We start from the raw sequence: 23,740 nt of genomic DNA, 5'->3' as shown, positions 1-23,740 counted from the left end.
AAAGTTTTCTGTTAACTTCTAAACCCCTGTGTTGTTGTTTTTCTAGTGAAATTCACCTTTTATTTTATATGTTATAAGGATTATCTGCAGCAAAGCTGAGCAGAGGAACTGTAAAAGCAATTGTTTGCCTGTCTGATTGGGACTGGAAATACAGCAGATTCCCTGAATATCCTGTCATCGAGAAGTCTTAGACTGACTTCGAAGAGCCTGTTGAATGAGTGGCTTCAAATTGATCCAGTTATCACGAGATAACTTGGTTATTGAAAAATGAAAAAATTCTGTCGGAAAAAATAAAATTATAAAACTCAGCTTGAGGGTTCTTTGCAATTATAATTTTGTTTAGATAGGATGTTGTTTCCCTAACTATATTTGCATTTATTAATGTTTTAACATTTATTTATTTTTTTCAGGCAAAATTACTGTAAATGTCAGAATTATTCATTTGGAATTCTAAGCATTTTTCTAGACTCAGGGCACTAGTCACTGTTGATATCTTATCAAGAAATATACTGTGAGAGAAAATCATGAGGTGATTCAGAGTGACTACTAGGAAGTAGGGAATTTTCATTTGGATTATGCATGCACCATTTGGTGCAATCCGCTACATTTTAACTTGAACATTATTAACAGTTTCCAACAGATGTCTACTGGCTGTTATGATCGTATTGCAGCATAATCTTTGTATTTCAGGCAATACTCAAATTCTATGTAAACAATTTTTAACAAATGTTATTTGGAATTTACTACTGGGTCTTATGTTGTGGTAGTTTGCACTGGTGCTTCACTGCTCCTGGTTCTTGTAATGAATTCTTGCCTTGGGCATCTGTCCTGTATCAAGTTTGCATGTTCTCCTCATGTTTGCTTGAGTTTTTCGTGTGTGTTCCAATTTCCTCCCAACTTGCAAAGAGAGGCTGGTTAGGTTTGATAGGGTATTCTAAATTGCCTTGCAATGCAGTGGTGTCCAGGATGAGAGTATTTGTGTAATCTCAATACCACCTTGCATCCAATGCTACTGGGGTAGGCCCTGGCTTCTAGCAACCCTCACCAGCATAAGTGGTTTACCAGCAGTGGATGAATAGATGGATGGATGGAACATACTTCTTCAGTTGACAGCTTGCTTCTTAGAAGTGCCAATTGTTTTCTGCAATTCTTACAGAATTTTTTACAGTATTATACTGAGCTGACATGCAATACCCTGAAGTATATCCATGGCCCTTCTGCAGAACTGAAGTTTGATAAATACATGGGGATATCAAGGGGGAACATAAATATGCTATTAAATGTCAGTAGGATGTCATTTTCCCTTATCTACAGAATTGTCCTACACACTAGACATTTGTTACTGTCGCTCACTTTTCATACTTTTACACAATTTCTCTTGTTTTTGTATCATTCATGCTCTAAATTGTGATGTGTTCACATAACTTCAAATCAAATGTTGGTTATTATGATCTGATATATATTTAATTGTAATGTATTGTATTTAATATTTGCTCTCTGAGATCAAACATAAAGTCAATACATTTACAGAAACCTCCTTCTGTTCATGCCTTTCCAACATCAGATTCCTTTTCTGTTTTGTTGACTCACATACATATTCAACTACATTTTATATTCATGCCTTTATTATGTACTGTAAATTAAACATACTCTCACTAGGGGTTTGCTGTAATTCATTGTTGTCAGCCCATCGCTATTTTCATTGTTGATTTATGTGCCCCTCTTGGTATGAACCACCTTGTTCAAAGTGGTTTTTCTACATGCTAATCTTTGCTCCAAGGTGATTCCCCAAGTCTCTTTATCTCTGTTTTCAGAAATGAACTGCAGGAAGGAAAGGCTGTATCCTGCCAGGTACTAGCTTGATGTTCTTTTTAATGCTGGTTCTCTGCAAAACATTATGTGTAATATTGCTTATTGATCTCTGACTTAGATCATTGAGTATTGTTAGTATGTTCTCATATTATATTCTGGAGATGGTACACAAATTCATAACCTGATGGATGATTTCTGTTCTGCATTCTGGATTGATGAGCTCTCACTGACAGTCACTCTCTTTATTTTTCTAACGGGAGAGGAATATTTAGTCTAAAAAAAAACCAAGGTGATTGATGTTTTTAGTACTTTTGAATGAAGAAACATTTTTGTATTTAATGAATTATTTGTGTCCACCAAATGTGGACTGATCAACAAATATAATACGTAACTCTCTAAAACCATGTCTTAGTTGCTTTGTCTTATCATGACATTACAGAACATAGTACATTTGATGTTCAAATTGTATATTATTACAGAATAAAAAGGCAAAGACTCAGTGTCATAACCAAATCCTATAAAGTCTGAATCTGAAATTGAAAGTTGCGAGTAAATGCTTGCTATAATAGTGAAAACAATGTGAAACAACAAAATTAAATCACTATTGAAGGGCATATAAAAAGAAAGTCTGACAACGACAGAAAAAAATGAAAACAATGTATTTTTAGCATTATTAGTATCAGTTTTAGATTAGAATATTTAATGTTTGACTCTAGAAAATTAGAATTAAATAATTCCAAGTACCTGAATCCTTAGTTACACATTTAAAAATCATTGCAGACAAAACAGTGATAATGACATGAAAGCATACTGGTTTTGCAAATGATTCCGATATATTGAGTGTTACACCTTTACAAAGGATTTGTATTATATTAAAATATTTCTGGAATACTAAAGCATAGAGAGGTGTACATTTTATCAAAGCAAGTTCAAAGTTAAAAAAACAGAATTCAAAGTCATTAAAATGCTTCATTGCTCTATTTTGTAATTTGCTAAGATTAATGATAGGCAATGAAAAACATATACTCTAAGGAATTATTTAATTAGCTGAGGTTTAAAATAATAAGCTCCACAAGGAGTAATGCCGCATGTGGAAAATGCAAGAGAACAAACCTATGTGAAACTGAACTTACTACTTATATTACTATAGATATACAGTATAACCAATGCAATGAAGTTTTACATAATTAATGTGATAATAGTCTGCATAAAGCATGCAATTTGGTTATGAAATGTATTCAAATGAAGGAATACAATACTGATTGTTTCTCATTGCTGAACATATGCGGATGGCACATGAATGCAGATATTCACATTGATTCACGTTGTATCCATAGCCAGTGGGTGATCATCTGAACAATTTGCTGCATTATGTTTGTTGTTGACATCATGTTGTAGATTCTTTTAAGGCATTTTGCACTTTATTTCTGTGATTGTATAGCACTAGGAAACTAATAAACAGTACAGAATGAATGGTAGAGATCTAATATCACCTTCAAATAAAATTCCTTTCGGTAGTGCTGAAATACACTGACAGTTCAGAGAACAAAAGTACTTACTGTCACTATGTAAAAATCTGCTGGGTTATCACTTGTATGAAGCCTCGTATCAAAGTGCAGTTTCACATCAAGTTAAAATGTGTTTTTGCTGACCAAAAAAACACTGTCAGAAACTTTATTTGCAGTTTATTTCTTGTTTTTGACCACTTTTTTCTAATGGTGTAAACGTAATGACATATCAGATGCCAGTGTGTGCAGTTATCAATAGGTGGGAGCATACAAAAATGTATGTGAAATTTAAATTGGTTATGGAGGAAACTTGAAATTTAAAAACACAGGCATAATAAGCAGAGAGGCAATTATTGTTTTGTATTATAAAGAAACAACATTTTCTTAACTTCAAATTGATTTTTACTGATCTTTAAAGAACTTCTGTTTTCAAAAAGAGGAATTGAGTATCCCAACAATTCAGTGTTAAAAAATGAAGTATTTTAGATTAATTTAGTTTAGATGGTCTTCTTTTTTAATGTAATTCCTTTATGACATTTTGAAGTAATATGTTTACAGTCTAATAATGTAAATGAAAAAAATATAATTATATTGATTACAGTTCTTTATAGTATTGTCTTATGACCCTTGGCTTAGTGGAATATGAGTTGTTGTGCTTTTTTAGCATTTAAATGTTATCATATTTTCAAAGTGTTATTTGTAACCCATTCATTTTTATAACTCAACAATCCATTTTCTGTTCACTTCTTCCAATTCAGGGTTGCAAGAGAACTGGAGCCTATCCTAGCAAGCAACTAGCACAAGGCAGGTTACATCCTGAATGGGACAACAATCAGTTGCAGGGCAGACACAGATGCACATAATCATGCTTAAAGCCAATTTTAACTCAATAATCATTCATTGTAATAAGTACATCTTTAAGTGTACTACAGTATTTCTGTAAAATTAAAATCTACTGTTGTGGTGATGAATCAGAGCACTTGTGCCAGACAAATACTAAAAAGGAGGGAAAACAGAGGAGACGCAACAGAGGCACCCCGTCAAAAACTATTTAATAAATCAGTTATTTAAAACATTACCTTCAGTTGCAAAGTGCTTTGCAAGTCTATTTACATGACTGTCAGGGAGCTGGAAAGAAGTGCCCAGTTTGTCCTGGCACAGTTTACAATTCACCTGCATGGACACTTCTAGGGACAGGCTGTTCTGCTGACTTCACATTTGAATCATACAACAACGTCTTTATTAATCAGGCATACCTTATGATTTTTAGATTATTTGTGTTTTCATGTAATTTAAACAATTTAGTCTTTAGAGTAAAGGTAAGTTGAATTGACAAGTTTGTAAGGCTCCTGTGCCTTACAGAAATAGTTTCTCTTTCAATTAGGAATAATTCTGCATACGCATTCTGTAGCCTTAGTTTAGTTTTTATAAATTGGTATGGATCAGACACATTCAGCATGCTTTTAATTTTGGTAAAAGACAAACAAAAAATCGAACACTTTCTGGCATTTTAATTACAGCTGGTACCATATTGCTTTCCATGCTGATATTTTGCCAAATTCTGAAGCATCATCCTTTACCTTTAATCCTTTAAGTTTGATTGAGCAAGAATTCAACAAAACTCATTTAAAAAGTGGATTTAGATAAGATGTTTTACAGGCAAGTACGTGTATGATTCAATGCTCAAATTGAAAACTTTCATACTGTATGTGAAAGAAGTTAAATGTCAGAAAACAGTAAAAAGCATTAATCTTGACCTCCTTTGGTATGGCAAACAAAAGGTACAAAAGATTGCTTTGACAAGCTACACAATTAACGGAATGACCTCTGTCTGTGTGTAATAATAATAGTTCACATGATTTCAGAATAAATAGCACCTGTCTCTTCCTTACGCAGGAATTTCATGCAAAGACTCAGTTATGAAGAACAAGGAGCTTACAAAACAATTCAGAGATAAAGTTGTAAAAAAAAAATTCAAAGGCACTGAATGTCCTTTTGAGCATGAAAATGTTGATCAAAGACAAGTGGAAATTTTATGCCACCCATACACTTCCTAGATCTAGACCTCTCCAAACAGATCTGCCAGGAAAAGAGGAAAATGGTTAGGGATGCCACCGTGAGACAAGACTTTGAAAAAGCTGGAGTTCAATGACTGTGACAACTTTTGGTCTATAAGCAAAGTGTTACATGTGGCTCATACTCATCACTGTTTATCACTCATTTGACCCTATCCGCATTGTCAAGCATGGTAATTGACAATATTGTGTTATGGAGCTGCTTATCATCAGCAGGAACTAGAAATCTTGTTAAGTTTGAAGGAAAAACTGGTGTAGTAAAATACAAGCAAATCTTAGAGGTAAACACACTTCAGTCGTCTAAAGACCTAAAATCACCAAAAATAAATAACATAAAGACTCCCAAATATAAAATATGGTATTAATATACATGACTGTTCTAAAGACAATCTAACAAAATTTAGTAATCCAAGGTGAAAGGCTGAGCTGTTTCCATACTATTAAAATATTTAATAAAAATATAATATATTAGCCATGCCTTGTGCCCATTGCTTGCCATGATAGGCTCTGGCTGCCCTGCGAAATTGGAAGAAACGGTTAGAAAATTGATGGTTAATAATAATAATAATAATAATAAAAAACTTTATTTTATATAGTGCCTTTAAAGGTGGCTTCTCAAAGCGCTTTACAGGATGACAATAACAATAAATAAGAAGAATACAACAATAAATAAAATAATACACAAGATAAAACACAATTACAATATATAGAGGAGACTGTGGATGGTGGTACTAAGATGAGCAGAGGGGTAAAGAATGGAACCAGTTAAGTAAAGGCTTTTCTGAAGAAGAGGGTTTGAGTCTGGATTTGAAGGAGTTTAGAGAAGGTGACTCTATGATATCCTTGGGCAGAGAGTTCCAGAGCTTGGGGGCCTAACAGGAGAAGGCCCTGTCACCCATACAATGTAGACGGGCTTGGGGGACAGTAAGGAGAGCAGAATTAGAAGAGCGAAGGTTGCGAGGTGGGGAGTAGGGTGATAATAGTTCAGACAGGTACTGAGGTGCCAAGCCATGCAGAGCCTTATAGGTGAGCATGAGGATTTTAAAGTCTACACGGAATTTGACTGGAAGCCAGTGCAAGGACTACAGGATAGGAGTAATGTGAACACTTGCACTAGACCTGGTCAGGATTCTGGCTGCTGAATTTTGGACATACTGCAGTTTGTTCAGAGTAGATTTAGATACCCCAGCGAGTAGAGCATTACAGTAGTCAATTTGAGAGAATACAAATGTGTTAATCAGCTTTTCAGCCACAGTTAATGATAGCACAGGGCGTAGTCTTGCGATATTTCTAAGGTGAAAAAAATATGTTTTGACAGTATACTGCATATGTGGGTTGAATGTTAAGCCAGAATTAAATATAACCCCTAGGTTTTTCAATTTTGATTGAAGCTCAAGTACAGAGCCATCTACAGATAGAGTTACAGGACTGGCTTTACGAAGTTGATGAGGGGTGCCAATAAGCGTGACTTCAGTCTATAATATATTAGTAATATATATAGTAATATAGTAATATATCAGTTTTACTTACAAAACAGAAAACCACTGATATATAGAACAGTTTGTTAGAAAGTTTGATAAGGGAAAATGTATCTATGCCATATAACATGTTTAAATTTTAAACCACATATTCTGAACTTAATTCTGGATAAAAAGAATAATGCAACAGTATCCAATAATGCAACAATGAGATCCCTGAAGCAATGAGGATTCCGTTTTGTAATATCCTAACTAGTGGGAAAGAGCAAAGAAGCTTCCATATTGCATCTAGTTTGTAGGTAATGACTTGAAATTACATCTAGCACTGCAATATGAAGATGCAAGGCAAGATAGTAATTGAATGTGAACAGTCATAGCAACCTGACTTAAGAAAAGTGGATGAGCTCTTCCATTAACCTGCTTTCTAAGGATTTACAGTGGTGTTTTTCAAGCCTAGACATATAGTATAAATGTTTTACTATATTTAAAGACAATGTACTTAGCTGAAGTGATTGATTTATGCATACAAATATATATTGTACAAATATACACTTTTGCGTATTTATATTTGGAACAGATGGTCTTTTGCACAAGGTTTTTGGCACTTTTTAATGATGAACTTAGAATTGATGGATGGGCTATGAAACCTGTTACAACAATAATTTGGACATATGCAGTAATAGCTTCAATTCCTTCCCATAAATTAAATAAAAATAAGCATTATAAGCTTGAGCAGAACCCATTATGATCAATTCAAAATGAAGAAAAAAATCTTTGAATGTGGGCTTGGTCCTGGTATTTTCAGTTTTTTCCTACATATATACTACATATAGAATATAGAACAATCATTGTGCTTCTTTTGCACATACAAGAGGTGTTCATTGTTTTTTTTTGCATTCAAATAAAACCCACATACAGTAATAAGGATTATTGAGATACAATGTCATAGAGACTCTTTGATGGAGGATACATTAGTTTTTTTCAAACTTTGCTATTAAATGCAAACAAAAAATAAAAAATGCTAGCTCCACATAGGCACGTTCGATGATGGTTAGATGCTTAAATGTGCTATAGTTACAGCAATCTGGATATTGTAAGCTTTAAATGATGTTTCTATCTACATTGCATATTTTTAAGTAACTGATCTCTTCAAAATCACACATTCTTTTTATGCAACATTTGTAGATGAGACAAAACATATAGCCAAATGATTTTGTTTTGTTTTTCTTCTGACAAGTCTTGTGAATTCCTGCTAAAAAATAAAACACAAAGTCATTTCCTTTTGTTTTCTGAACAGTTGTTTTCTTCATACCTTTTTAAAACGTATTCTTGCTCTTTCTATTCTGAAATACTTAGCACACTATTTCCAACACTTGTTTTTCAGTAGTTGTTGCTTCAGGCAAAAAAACTGTATATTCCACTGTCAGTCATGTAGACCCAGACATCACAAAATAACAATTTCTTCACAAATCCTGCTTAACTTGAAAGCCTTTATGAAAATGGATTTTAAAATAAGAATTAATATTATAATGTGGATGCATTCATTTCCTGTTATGTATTTTTCATGGTTTTGTAATGGCATCCATAGAACTGAGCGTCTAAGACAAAAAGTGGCAGCGTTTTTTATCATTATTATTCCAAAAGCAACCTCCCTTCCCCCATTCGCTTCACAGTAATAGGCTTGTCTCTATCACAAAAGGCTGAACTTGACACTTGGCTGATGATGTCAATGGTGGCAGGCAGTTTGACGGACAGCGCCAAACCGCACTGTAGCCCAGATTCTACTAATTAGCTCTTAGCAGAAACTCCAGTTGATTTAGGTGGAGGCTTATCAAAAAATACACCTTTCCAATTTACCATGACAGACACCATGTTACATTTACGTAGCCTTTAGGGGAGGAACTAATGACAGCTCTGTTATCTAGGATTGAAGCAATTGTGTGCTGTGATAAACAACCAGAAAAAAGGGCAAGGAGCCTGTTTCCTGAAGCAGGATTGTAAAGATAATTCTTTAAAAAAAATAAGAACGATCAAGAAAGGGAAAGACAGTGAGTTGATGCAGTGAGCTAAAGCAACTTCCGTACCATATAGCAAGAGAGCAGATTACTCAAATAAAATTTTTCCAGGCAAGGATTATGAATGGATTTATTACAAAAACATTTTAAGTTTACATTTTCCATTTATGATATACATCACAGAAAGCACCAATAAAGATAATGCCAGGAACCTCTTCTGGGGGCAGTGGTATAGAATTACCATGAATAATTAACCTGCTAGGGCTGCATTATGATCTTTGATTACTTAGTAAGCTTTGTGAAGAAACAGAAAAAAAATCACAGAATGACCAAAGCATTTTGTGTACATGCAATTTTTACAATTCTGTTTTATTCTTGATCAACTTCCAAATACATTGTGATCCAATACTGTATATACTGTACATGTGTGGGTATATTATTTATGTAATGCTTTTGCTACAAGTGGAGCACATTTCTTAGGAGCCAGTGAATGTCTCACAGTGCCACCAAGTGTAAAAGAAAGGCAATAAAAGAATATGCAGAAAATACTATTATCTTACTAAACATGATAGTATATTTTGAATACTGTTCATGATCAATCAGCCTTTAAACATGCTGGTTTGAACATTTTCAACATTTTTTTGCTTAGTAAAAATTAACAGAATATAACAGGCACAGATAACAAGAAGAAAGACAAACATGTTACTAACAGCTACAAGATATGGAACTTGTGTAACATGGTTTACAAGTTAGAATTCCATTATGTGGTAGACAGGGTAGACATATTCTCATTTGTTTGCCAGTCTCATGCTCTTCAATATACCTGTATGTGCTAGACGAAAACCAGTGACAAAGAATTAAAAAAATACCTTGTTATACTATATTGTTCATTACATCTCAAAGTTTTATGTAAAAAAGTAAGGGATTCTGACATATTTTGGTACTGTAACCAGAAGAGTGGTAGTTTAGCTCATATGGACATGTAAAATGTAGTCACAGAAAAAAGCAGATTTAGTTCTCCAATCAAAAATAAAAATTATACTTTTCAAAATCCCATGAGAAAGTAATTTGTCCCATCTTTTTGTTATTTTTGATGGTGGGTATTTTGAGCTGAAACAAACCTAGAGAAACATTATCAATATAAAAAATATCAAAATACTGAAAAACCAAATGTGCAACGATAACTCCAGAGCATATAAAGTGGGATACCCTTTTCAACTACTGTATATCATTATTGAAATGGAAGTACTTTATAAGCACCTAATAAAATCATTTGGAATTCATCATTTTTATAAAGTTATTTTATTCCCCCATCCTCTAGAAAGCAAGGACTGTCCGTAAAATAATTACAATGGAATTAAAGATAATGCCTGTCAAAAAGATTAAATACTTATCAAATCTGTCATTAATACATTGATTTTAACATTTTGCTGAGTTAACATTCTTACTACTGTATGAATAACTTGATGAACCTGACAAAAAAAGAAGCTGGGTAATAGACAGTTCATGTACATTTCATTCTGAAGGTCATAGATTTATTATCATGTTAAAAAATGTTGGCTCACAGTGTTGTCAAACATAATGTTTTGCTCTAGAAGGTAAGGATGGAAGCTGGATTTCTTTATCTGTAGCCCTTGAGAGTAAATGTGACATTAGGATGGGATGGGATGGGATATTTCTTACATTGTATTGTAATTACAAATGTAATTACATTTGTAATTACATTACAAATATACTTTGTAAAACATACTTTTAAATATTTCTTTCATATCATTAGAAATACAGGCTTTTATATTGTAAACAACAACCTGCAGCAACTTTCAAGGTTTTTTGATTCTCTGTAGATTAGAATTTATTTAATTATTTTTAACACCAAAAATAACACCAACACTCCCCTATTTATGGTTTAAATACATAATATTGTTTTCCTGATATTCGTGGGTATATGAATATCATATTGTATATTGCAGACTAGCATGCTCTGCATATACTGTACAGTACCTACAACATTTTTTGTGAAGACGTACCTTCTGTTATCAGTTTTAAATGTACTTCCCTTTAGAGTTTCAACTTGGGTCATCTGGTTAATGTTCCATTGATGAGTCTGATGAAGTCCATTGACTCTGCCACTACTTCGTTGTTCAAGACTAAAATGATTCTTTTATCCTATTTGTGTAAGTTATTCCTTTGATTACAGAAGTGGATCTGGGTGTCCTTATCAGAATTGAAAGCAGAACAGCTATATGTAATATAATTAATTTTAGCACTAATGGGATCAACCAGTAAAGGGTGTCATGGAGAGTGTAAGTTGACCCTACACTCCAGAACTCACTGTTTACATCTTAAGCTATGTCATTATCCAGCACTGACTATGAATCCCCAAGCAGAAATTCATACTATGTCAAGAGTTACGGGGGTTTGTTGGCTTTAAAGGTTCCTTAGTCAGTTGTCCAACAAAAATACGTTTTGTCATGTCATGTCAGGTCATGTGACATCATTCAATAAAACTTTTAATTTTACATAGTTTTCTTCTCTAGTTTTGTTGTAAGCCAATATGCAATATAAGTATAAAAATATATATATATATAAGTATAAAATATATTTTCTGGAGTTTTACCAGAAGTACTTAAACAAGCCAAAGTGTGTTTTGACTAGCTATTGACAAAGTTACCTTGCCTTGTTTGACTCCCTTGCTGTTTACAGTATACCATTATTCATTTTAACAGTTCTGATGAACAAGCAGATCTATATATTGTAATCCTATAAAAAAGCTAGTTGGTTAAATAAACATTGCAGATTATGATGACTGTTTCTTTGCTTTTCTTTGTTATGTGGGATAAGTGCATTTTATTGCTTTAAAGGCTTTTAAAAAAATAAAAAATAACAAGGAAAATATTTTCTAACTGTCCATTACTGAATACTTAGGAAAACTATAATATAATCAACATTACAGCCTTGACACTCTATCCAATAATGTGATATACACTGACAAATGCAGAGAAATACATTCATCATAATTCTCTTGTTTTGCAGCATAAAGAGTACCCTCTCATTCATTAGCTAACAGTCACTGTCATGGGTGATTGTCTTCCATGAACATGAAGGTGAGTGGATAAGCCATTAAAAGATCTGCACACTCGCTAGATGTTTTCTTAAGAGACATCTAAAGTCTTGTACTAAATAATCCGGTCAAGAAGAGTATTGGTGGTGCCGTGGCTCTCTGGCTAAGGATCTGCGCCTGTAGCTGGAAGGTTGCTGGTTCATATCCTGCAGCTGGCAGAGGAATCCTAATCTGTTGGATCCCTGTGCAAGGTCCTTTACCCCAACTTCTCCAGGGGTGCCATTTTAATGGCTGACCCTGTGCTCTGACCCCAAGCTTCTCTCCTTGGTCTCCTTGGTGTGTCTCATGGAGAGCAAGCTGGGGTATGTGAAAAGACAAATTCTTAATACAAGACATTGTTTTTGGCCAATAAAGTGATCTTATGTTATCTTACTACTTAATAGTCTTGTTTTGCCTCCTGACAAAAAGTGCTCAAAGTGTTGAGTATCTTCCCAGATATTCTTCCTACACCTGGTTCAGTCAAGGGCCATGCTCTCCTAGGAGCTGATATCAGTGTTACATATTTATTTTCTTCTGACGTCCTCTGATGTACAGATGCAGCCATTCAAAGTGAGCGGTACAGACACGTACCACAGGTAATTGGTTGCGGTGTCGCGCATCATGACGCAAGATGACGCGGGGTACCGCGGTACGTGATTGGTTGACCGACAGGGACACTCGTGGTCCGTTGGTCTGTCGTAGAAAGACTTACAGTAAACGTCTTTACCGTGCCCGTTGTAGATATTGAATTTTACCACTGAAGGGAAATCTTAGTAGCTGGGTATAAAAAGAATAGGAGCATACTGTAACGCGTGTGAAGGCCATAAACGATATTAATTTTGGAACATAAACATACAGTACTGTATATAGCTGGTCTTGGTACTTTAAAGAAAAAAATACACACCAGTTTTCCATTTCTCCCTTAACATTTTAAGCATCGAAGTCTTTAACTAAAGAGATAACGGAGTCAACAAGCATACTTTTAGAATTTGATTAATAGGGAATATAATATGGAATCGCGTATCTAAAGAATTTAATGACGATATGATTATATCCGTGTACTGCGACAGGGCTGTGTAGGGCTGTTTTGCCTCCCTGTTCATGCGAGTTCCCCTGTAGCCTACTGGTCTACGTGCCTGACTAACAACTTGCAGGTTGTGTGTTCAAATCCAGCTGGTGCTGAACTTTTCTTTTAACAAACATTTCTTCGAAAAAATAGAATAGCGATATTATGGACAATCAATTGACTTTTATATTTCAAAATATCGCAACATGATCGATTCTAAGTCATTTTTGATAACAATGAATAGTCACCTTCTTCCCTTCTGACAATGGTTCCTGCTTCTATTGTGTGTGTGTGTGTGTGTAATAGAGTAAATTTTTATAGAGAAATGGAGGCTGGACAGTATGCGTTACAATATAAACATTTATATTGATTTAAATCGTGTTCTGATTTAAATCGCAAACGCGTGTTTAATTATGTGTTTTTTAATCATAATCAGGCTAATGCATTTCACATTTCAAAGACAGCTTGTGTTTAAATTGAGTGTAAGGTAATTTATGCTTCTAAAGTCATGGTCAGCATTTCTTATTGTACTGTGCTGTAAACTTGTTCTGTGCCTAGTCACATTATTTTATAGCGTTTTTATAGCGTTATTAAATCTGATGGCGCTGTGTGTTAGTTTCCTGATTCCAATGTCACATGGTCTGTGATTGTTGTGATTGTGATTTATTTCTAAATATCACAACATGATCGAATTTAAGTCTTTTTAATAACAATGAATAGTCACCTATGCGTTACAAAATAAACATTTATATTGATTTGAATCGCGTTTTGATTTAAATCGTAAACGCGTGTTTAAATATATGTGTTTAAAGGCGATATACTGTATAAAAGCGCTGATTCTTATGGAGTGTGTTCTGCCGGGGATTCAAAAAACTTGTTTTAAATAAGCTGATAAAGCTTAGACTAACTGTATTCTAGACTGTATTACAACAGAGCATTGGACAATGCAACGTAAATTGCAAAAATGCACTTGGAATCTGTCCAAGCCCTCCTACAAAAATTATTTAAACTGCGACACTGATCATTCATCTCTAAATAAACTTTATTTTATATAGCGTTTTAAGCGAATAGGTAATTAGATTGCTCATAAACCTAATCGCTTTTTCTACATAAACACAGCGTGATTGCTCTCTGAAAATGCTTTTCCTTTATATTTAGGCTCAGATTTCAACTATAGATCGTATTATTATAAACTTTCTTGGAGTAATGTATTTTATGTAAACCATGTTTGCTATTAATTAATTTAGGGCTAAAATACGTTCATTGTCTTCCAATCGAGTCGAGTTGACATTGGAAGCTTGCCACACCCGGACTGTTAAACCAACGCATTAGCACGTCAAAGCCCATTGAGGGTATTGAGCAAGTATTGGCTTTAGTATTAGCCATACAGAACATTAAAGTGGCCCTTTTCCATTCAGCGGGTGCCTGAGCCACAAGTCATCGGAAGGTTTCTGCTTTGTGTAAGGATGGTATCAAAAAGCAATCTTAAGTGGTGAGAAAGCTGTGCTCAATGTATTTAAGGGACTTAAAAGTAAAAGGAGATGCTTCATATTGCTTGACTAATTTTAAAAACTAAGTTATAAATGCAGACGCTCCCTCGGTGCCGGGTGTAAATATCAAAATATACATACCCAACACTGATTGTACCCATCTGTCATGCAAATAAAACACCTTGAATTGAATTGAATTGAGGGAGAGAGGGAGGAGGGGGAGAGAGATAACCAGGACTCAAGGCAAATAAGATACACTCCACAGGCATTCACAACAGCAACATATGAAACGTTTGCACGTATAGTTAAGTTATTACTTGGTTTTCAAAGTGCAATGAAATACAATATTGTTGTTGTTCCTGTTCTGGTTGTTATTATCCTTATATAATGGAATGTGTTCCGCGGGGGATTCAATTTTTTTTTCATTTTTTTTTAATCGCGTATCTAAGGAAATCTCAGTTTAACTTTGTTCATGAACAAACAGTGGCATGTTACATTATTATTAGTTTTTTTGTTAACAAGGCTCGCCAGCTAATGAGAATCGAAACCTATCTTTCTAGCTTTTAAAGTCGTGCGATGTGTAAACCACAATTCAACTAGAGAAAAAAAGACCTGACTGACAAGATTTAAGATGTGGCTGTCAATGTTGGATTAAAAAAAACACATTGCCCGACGTTTGTTGCATTGCTTGAAAAATAACTTTATTTCTAGAGACTGGATAAGTAATTCAAGTGTTTTTTTTAACTTCCTGAAAAACAACTAATAATTTAACTATATGTGCAGACGTTTTATGATATGTCGCTGTTGTGAATGTCTGTGGACATGTGCTGGCTGGACAGGAGGCTCCACTGTACACAGAGAGGGGCGGGACGAGGGGACAAGCCGATACATACTCTTAGAGGGAATAGGGAATTCCCTCTAAGGAATTAATAGGGAATATAATACAAAAATATAGTACTAAAAATAAGATACACTCTACAGACATTCACAACGGTGACTGTCAGAAGATAGGACACAGCGGCTCAGGCACCCGCTGAATGGAAAAGGGGCACTTTAATGTTCTGTATGGCTAATACTAAAGCCAATACTTGCTCAATACCCTCAATGGGCTTTGACGTGCTAATGCGTTGGTTTAACAGTCCGGGTGTGGCAAGCTTCCAATGTCAACTCGACTCGATTGGAAGACAATGAACGTATTTTAGCCCTAAATGAATTAATAGCAAACATGGTTTACATAAAATACATTTTTCCAAGAAAGTTTATAATAATACGATCTATAGTTGAAATCTGAGCCTAAATATAAAGGAAAAGCATTTTCAGAGAGCAATCACGCTGTGTTTATGTAGAAAAAGCGATTAGGTTTATGATCAATCTAATTACCTATTCGCTTAAAACGCTATATAAAATAAAGTTTATTTAGAGATGAATGATCAGTGTCGCAGTTTAAATAATTTTTGTAGGAGGGCTTGGACAGATTCCAAGTGCATTTTTGCAATTTACGTTGCATTGTCCAATGCTCTGTTGTAATACAGTCTAGAACACAGTTAGTCTAAGCTCTATCAGTTTATTTAAAATAAATTTTTTGAATCCCTGGTGGAACACACTCCATAAGAATCAGCGCTTTTATACAGTATATCGCCTTTAAACACATATATTTAAACACGCGTTTACGATTTAAATCAAAACGCGATTCAAATCAATATAAATGTTTATTTTGTAACGCATAGGTGACTATTCATTGTTATTAAAAAGACTTAAATTCGATCATGTTGTGATATTTAGAAATAAATCACAATCACAACAATCACAGACCATGTGACATTGGAATCAGGAAACTAACACACAGCGCCATCAGATTTAATAACGCTATAAAAACGCTATAAAATAATGTGACTAGGCACAGAACAAGTTTACAGCACAGTACAATAAGAAATGCTGACCATGACTTTAGAAGCATAAATTACCTTACACTCAATTTAAACACAAGCTGTCTTTGAAATGTAGAAATGTAGAAATGCATTAGCCTGATTATGATTAAAAAACACATAATTAAACACGCGTTTGCGATTTAAATCAGAACATGATTTAAATCAATATAAATGTTTATATTGTAACGCATACTGTCCAGCCTCCATTTCTCTATAAAAATTTACTCTATTGCACACACACACACAATAGAAGCAGGAACCGTTGTCAGAAGGGAAGAAGGTGACTATTCATTGTTATCAAAAATGACTTAGAATCGATCATGTTGCGATATTTTGAAATATAAAAGTCAATTGATTGTCCATAATATCGCTATTCTATTTTTTCGAAGAAATGTTTGTTAAAAGAAAAGTCCAGCACCAGCTGGATTTGAACACACAACCTGCGAGTTGTTAGTCAGGCACGTAGACCAGTAGGCTACAGGGGAACTCGCATGAACAGGGAGGCGAAACAGCCCTACACAGCCCTGTCGCAGTACACGAATATAATCATATCGTCATTAAATTCTTTAGATACGCAATTCCATATTATATTAGCAGAAAAGCTTAAAACTACCACTTTTTCACACGCTATTTCACATGCTAGTTAAATACTTCGATGCTTAAAATCGTTAGGGAGAAATGGAATACCGGTGTGTATTTTTCCTTTAAAGTACCGATTCTTGGAATCTGACTGGCTGACACCCTTCTGAAGTGGTTCCTTAAAATCTGGTATACGGAAAAGAAAGCGTTGATACATACAAGTATCTTTTAATACACTCTTTGCTGTGCTCTTGAGGATCCTTGTGATATTTTGAGCTCTAGTTGAATGATAAGTGTCGCATTTTAAATCATTTTCGTAGTTAGAAATTATGAAACGCCCTGTTAAAAGCAAGGAAGTTTTTATGCCCGTTGAAGTAAAACAAAATGCCTGACAAAGTATGGCTTGGACAGATTCCAAGTGCTTGTAGAAATGTGCTAAAGAAATTATACTTTGAGTATACAGCTTGTCCAAAGTCATCCATTATTAATACTATTAGTAATATCTTCGGTAAAGGCTTTGATGCATACATATTTCTGATAAAGGTAGGTTGTGTACTTTTGTCCAACTGAGCAATCTTGCTTTCATAAAATATACCAACATTTTAATGACTGATGATTAACATGCTGTAATACACAGTTCAAAATTAAAAGCTCAAATGCTGTACATGAGAGGTTAAGCTCCCCCTGGCGGTTTTACAAGGTGACGCCGGATAGTTTCCTGCAGAGCGTCAAAAGACGCGCGATTAACCACGTGACACCGCGTGACACCGCAACACGCCCACCGGGGTATGCCGCGAAATACCCCACCCATTTTGAATGGCTGCATCTGTAAATGTATTGACTAAGATGGGAGAAGAGAAATGTAGATACATATTCTGCTCCAATGTATCCACTAAGCAGTAAAATAAATTGCCAGCCTCCCCATGTACAGTAATTACATTAAAAATACAGTATCACAACAAAAGTTTACATCTAGTGTGAATTGTTAAAGAAGTAGTATCCATTAAAAGAGCTTATAAAAGCATTAAAATCTTACTACACTGCTTGGTTTACTCTCTCTTCTTTGTTATCATAATAAACAATATATAGATCCTGCCATTCAGAATGCTTGCTGGATAAAGCAGCAATTTGTGATGCACACTCCTCAGAGCAACATACTGCACTGGAGGTTTTTAAATATTCTGTTGCAATATTTTGTAAAACCTCCAGGCAGCACACTAAATGCTTAACCTGGCATATGGAAGCAATTGGGCTATTGCCAGAAAACACCTGGTTTTGAATCCCAGTCAATGCTTGAGACAATCTTTTTCAAATTGTAGAATTTAAGTTCTATATTGTTTAGAGCAGTGGTTCTCAAACTGTGGTACGCGTACCAGCAGTGGTATGCGGAGTGCCGCCAGCTGCTACGCCATATGACCCTGGAACTTTGTTGTGTGCGCTGAAAAAACGGGACGGGTTTTCATATTTTCTATTTTAAGACGTGTCAAATATGCAGCCTATGTACTACGATACAGCGCGCGCTAATACTTGAGTGGACACAGAACTACAGTGTAATTCTATACAACTCTATAGGAATGCGTGCTACGAAGTAAGTGACCAATTGTATTTAAAAAAAAACTTATCTCCAGCAAATAGAGAGGTAGGAGAATATGCATGATTTGGGAACAATGCCAATGTTGTAAACACAGGAATGCATAGAAATGCGTGCTAGGAACACTGGTAATCTTGTGAGCACGGAAAAGCATGATAGATAACAGAAAAATATTTAAGAACTCTTCTAGGTTAATTTGAGAAAAATACACCGAGCGTCTCTGTGTTTCGCTCCCATGCGCATGAAATAAAAACTTCTTTTAACTTCTGAGACAGACTCCTGAAACAGAAACGGGGAAAAATGTAAGCTTGCGGATTGCTAAAGCAGGTAAGCTCCACACTATTTTTGAACAACCTTATTTACTGTTGGCAAAAGAGCTGACACAATATTATGTGTGGAGAAAAAGCTGCTAAACAGCTCGACCTGCTGTCCACTCTGAAAGACACAGTCACTCATAGAATTATTGAAATGGCGGATGATATCAAAAGTACGCTGGTAGAGTTTTTCCTGTTTTTTTTTCTGTAAAGCTCTTTGAGAAGCCACCCTTAAAGATGCTATATGAAATAAAGTTAATTATTGTAATATTTATTATATGTGTGTGTGAGTGTGTGTGCACACACTCTCATGTTGGGTTCCTATGAGAAGATGACTTGTAGTTGGTACTTGGATGCTTTGGTTTGATCAGGGGTGGTACTTGGTCCAAAAAGTTTGAGAACCACTGGTTTAGAATTTTAAACTGTGTCTTACAGTATGTTAAATATTAAGTTGATTTTAAATAAGAAAGTAGGGATATTTTACAAAAACAAAATCACTCAGTTGGATATATAAAATATATTTATTATTATACTGTAGCTTGTTGTGAATGCAAGGAAATCATATCCACAGATATATCGAAACAATAATGTACACGTTAAGAGTTCACTGCAGTGTGACCTACCTATACTGTATAAATAAATATATTTTTAAAATAAAAATTTTAATTGTTTCCTCATTTTTCAATTCAGATGTAAATTGAATGTTTTTATATACTGTATTTTAAAAAAGCAATAATCTGTTCAAGAATGTAACTGGTCACCTTCTCAGTAGCAGGCAGCCATCTAAACAGCTGTACTAAACTGCTGTTTGAGTGCCACGTGCTACACAGTCTATGAGTATTTCATCATCCACTACGACTGTAAGGACTGCAAAAGCTGATGACGAAAACATCAAAATATTTAAAAAAATATTTCCAAAATATCCGCAAGTGATATTATTATTATTATCTGCCAACATTTCTTTAGTTACATAATTCCATATTAATATTTCCTATCAAGCGGTATTAAGTAAAATACTACAAAAAAGATTAAAATTAATAACAACCAAGTTCAGTGTTCTTATTATATGTTCTTAGAAAAGAATAAAACATAACGTTTCATGAAGTATCTACACTTAATATAATTATAGTTAGAACAAGCATGTCAAAAGTTTCCAAAATAACCACCATAATTTACCAAGTTAAAGACTTTAATGCATAAAATGTTTATGAAGAAGGTGGAATACTGTTGTGTACTTAATTTTTTTATATTTACCTACCACATCTATCTACTGTATGTACATTAAGTATATATTACTTATGAAAACATATGGCTTTAAAGCCACTACAGTACAGTACAGTGTGTGTGAAACATATTTTTCATAAACAAAATTTAAGGTTAAATTTGTTTTCTTATTACTTGTTGCTGAAATTTTACATTACATTAGGTACATTAAGTATATATTAAGTTATAAATCTGTTTTTGTTTCCAATTACCAAAATTTCCCTTTATTTGTAAATTTCCATATTAAGCATAAGCATATTAAGCATATTAATTATGCACAATAAAGAAACAGATTAAATGAAGCAATCGTTTCACTAACATCTAACACACCACAAGTGCCACCTATTGGTCGTGTTTGGACAGTGAATTATATAACTCAATACGCTGAAGTACAAGTAATGCATTTGGAAGAAATATTGCATGTTCAGAGTGGTTGCATCTGTCCTGTATTAGGTATTTTAACAAGGTTTTGTTATAATATAAGTGAAGTAAGAATATTTAACAAGGTTAAGGTTATTCCAAACTGAAATATCATGGCCTTAATACATGACAAAAATTGTAAGCTACACTGTTAAGCTACACTGTCTTTGTCATATCATCTGCAATGTGAATGACTACATTATATTTAGGTAAACTCCAGACTGAAGAATTTTTATGGACTCACTGTAGCATTCTGTCAAATTGCACTTGACCTGTTACAATCAACTCCAACCAAGATTTAAAAAATGCTGGATTATACTCTACACATGTGTTTATGGTTAAAAGGTTCTATTTTTTATTGATTTCTCCATGGTATTCTTTACCAGAGTGATGTGTGATGTGTTTGACAATTTAATAGGAAAAAGAAAAAGGTCAATAAATGAAATAGGTGCATAGAAACCTATATGTCATTGTCAGTTTTTGTAGGATTTCACCACTAGCCTGTCCTGACATCATGATTCATTTTTCCTTTTTAACAAATTCTGGAGATTTCTTCTTAGTTTTTAGTATCTTTTGAAGCATTATCTACAGGATTCCATATGGTCCAAACTAAAGCAAATGTATGCACCAAATGATTTTAAAAACATTTGAAGGCACAGTAAACAAGGAAAGGCTATTGTGTTTATAACCTGTTTGAGTCACTAAGCAGCATAGAATCTGCACTTCAGGATTTTCTGTATTTCTTTCAAAATACAGAAGATTGCACTGTTCTACAAAATACAATTTTTAATACTCTATCCCCATCTGTGAGTTACTGCATTTTGACAATACAATAAAGAGACTTTCTCCATTTTCTTTTTTCTGCAAGCTCTGGTGTCTTATCAGTTTCCTCCTGTATTTCTATATTCTATTTCTAAGCTTAATGTTTTTACATAATGAATAAACCATACAATGAACAGACTCATCAGGCCTTTTATGACTTTGTTGTAACCTTTGAAGGTGTTTGTCCAAAGCTTTTTATTTAATTCTCAGCTATGTGTAGGTACTATTTACTATGAATTTTTAACTCCACATTCAAACAAAATACTACAATTAAAAAAGTAAAATTAAAAATAAAAATAATTTGGGCCAAGTTTGGTTCACATAAAAAATGGTTAATTTATGTAATTTTGTCATATATCTTAGTCTTATTCTGCAGCCCCCACCTTTATCATTAACAAATTTAAATGATCGCAAATGTTTATGAATGGAGAAACAAATAATGTAAGAATACTTTGCCTTTGAAGCAGCTTCTTTTATGCAATTAAATCTATATTGAATAAATCACAGAGATTTTTTTCAACTGCAAAACAGCTTTCCTTTTAGGTCACTTTTTAAGTGCTAGCTGTGCCAGTGAGTGAATGAATGGTAGGGGTGGATTGGTATCCAGTAAAAGGAACCCATGGGAGAAACTAAATTTATGAATCTTGTTAACTTGATTCTCAAGTTTTCCCCTCAGTCATATGTTGCTGTGAAAAATAAGCTCATTCTGAAAGCACTTGCAGACAGCCGCACAGGCATCACTGAACCAATCAGTCAACACAACATACTTTCCCAACGAGGCTTGGAGTGACCTTGAAAACTATGACAAATGGCATTGAGGGTAGAGCAGACAGAAGTTTGCGATAAACAAAAAAATTATTGACTGTTGTAAAAAGACTAAAAGCTGATATATAGTCTCTCCTTTTGAAGTCCAATAAATTTGCAAACATTGCATTGTGCAGATGCCCAAACTAACTAGGTAGGTTCCCGCACTGTCATTTCTAGACTGGAAATGGGGTTCCTAAATAAACTATAGCACAATATTTACAGTGTTATTCTTAATCACAGCTTCAGGTTTATGGCCTTCAATACTCAATGTAGCTAGATGTGCCAGGTAATCATTGTTATGATTCTGCAGACAGAGCTTTTATCTCACCGTATAATCATATAGCTACAGAGTGATGAAGTCATCCATTAAATTTAGTTTACTCAGAAAGCTTACAAGCTCAGTGCTGTCCTCAGCAGTCTTACAGTTTTTAGCAATCTTATTTGTGTTGGTGCTGTTTTGTTTGGTAAAAAGCAATATTAAAAATAGGAGTTGTTTTCAAATTGCAATCTAACCTTTCTGCTGTAGAAAGAAGAACATATTCTTTGCCTTGGCTTGAACCTCAGAAAAAGAGTAAATGATGCTAAGGGGGGAAGGGAATAGCAGATATCTACAGCATATGGTCATACCGTGATATAGGACATAGCAGCAGCTTTCAATCAGGGATGAAGCCTGTAGGCTGTGATTGTGATGACATGCTACATTGGTACTGCTGTATCATTAACAGTTACCACAGAAATGAAATGGTGCCAGATTTTCTCAGTTATGTTAAAGCTAAGAAGATACTCAATAGGATTATTTACTGAATGAAAAATAGGCATCAGCGATAATAAAGGAAGGAAAAAAGCATTAGCTTTTTCCTGTATAATACATTACATTATTGCGCTGAAACTCTAAGATATAATCTATATTCAAATTAAATGAATTTAATTGGCAAAATAGGTTATACTACTAGGTTTCTATAAACTTTAAAAAAGAACCACAGTAATAACATCATCATCATGCTTATGTTTATCATATTCACATTTTTGTAGGCAGCTATATTTTTTTCAATCAACAATTCGCTGATAATATCATGAAATTAACTCAGTTTATTCTACATCAAAATTCTTATGAATATGTTAGTATACAGATGCAGCCATTCAAAATGGGTGGGGTATTTCGCGGTATACCCCAGTGGGCGTGTCGCAGTATCACACAGTATCACGGGGTTAATCGCGTCATTTGACGTCATGCCGGAAAGTATCCGGCATCACTTTGTAAAACTGCCAGGAGGAGCCAATAAAACTTAACCTCTCATGTACAGCATTTGAGCTTTTAAATTTAAACTGTGTATTACAGCATGTTAATCATCAGTCATTAAAAAGTTGGTATATTTTATGAAAGCAAGATTGCTCAGTTGGACAAAAGTACACAACCTACCTTTATCAGAAATATTTATGCATCAAAGCCTTTACCGAAGATATTACTAATA

The 23,740-nt window shown here is 34.3% G+C and overlaps 1 protein-coding gene across 5 annotated transcripts in view; it reads left to right on the top strand.

Moving 5' to 3' along the window:
* Positions 1-23,740, top strand: part of pcdh9 (protocadherin 9) — a 364,723-nt gene that overhangs the window by 113,907 nt on the left and 227,076 nt on the right. The window contains exon 4 of one of the 5 annotated variants that reach the window (XM_088603211.1): positions 1,815-1,851. The exons of the other annotated variants lie outside the window; for them this stretch is intronic. Within the exon in view, the coding sequence (XP_088459337.1) occupies positions 1,815-1,820 (6 nt within the window). The 3' untranslated portion in view covers positions 1,821-1,851. Of the gene's footprint in view, positions 1-1,814; positions 1,852-23,740 lie in introns of those variants that run through there. 5 annotated transcript variants of the gene reach the window in all.

The sequence above is a fragment of the Lepisosteus platostomus genome, chromosome 2, assembly GCF_059453375.1.
Source record: "Lepisosteus platostomus isolate fLepPlt1 chromosome 2, fLepPlt1.hap1, whole genome shotgun sequence".
In the NCBI taxonomy this organism is placed as follows: Eukaryota; Metazoa; Chordata; class Actinopteri; order Semionotiformes; family Lepisosteidae; genus Lepisosteus; species Lepisosteus platostomus.
This window is presented reverse-complemented; position numbering and strand designations above follow the sequence as displayed.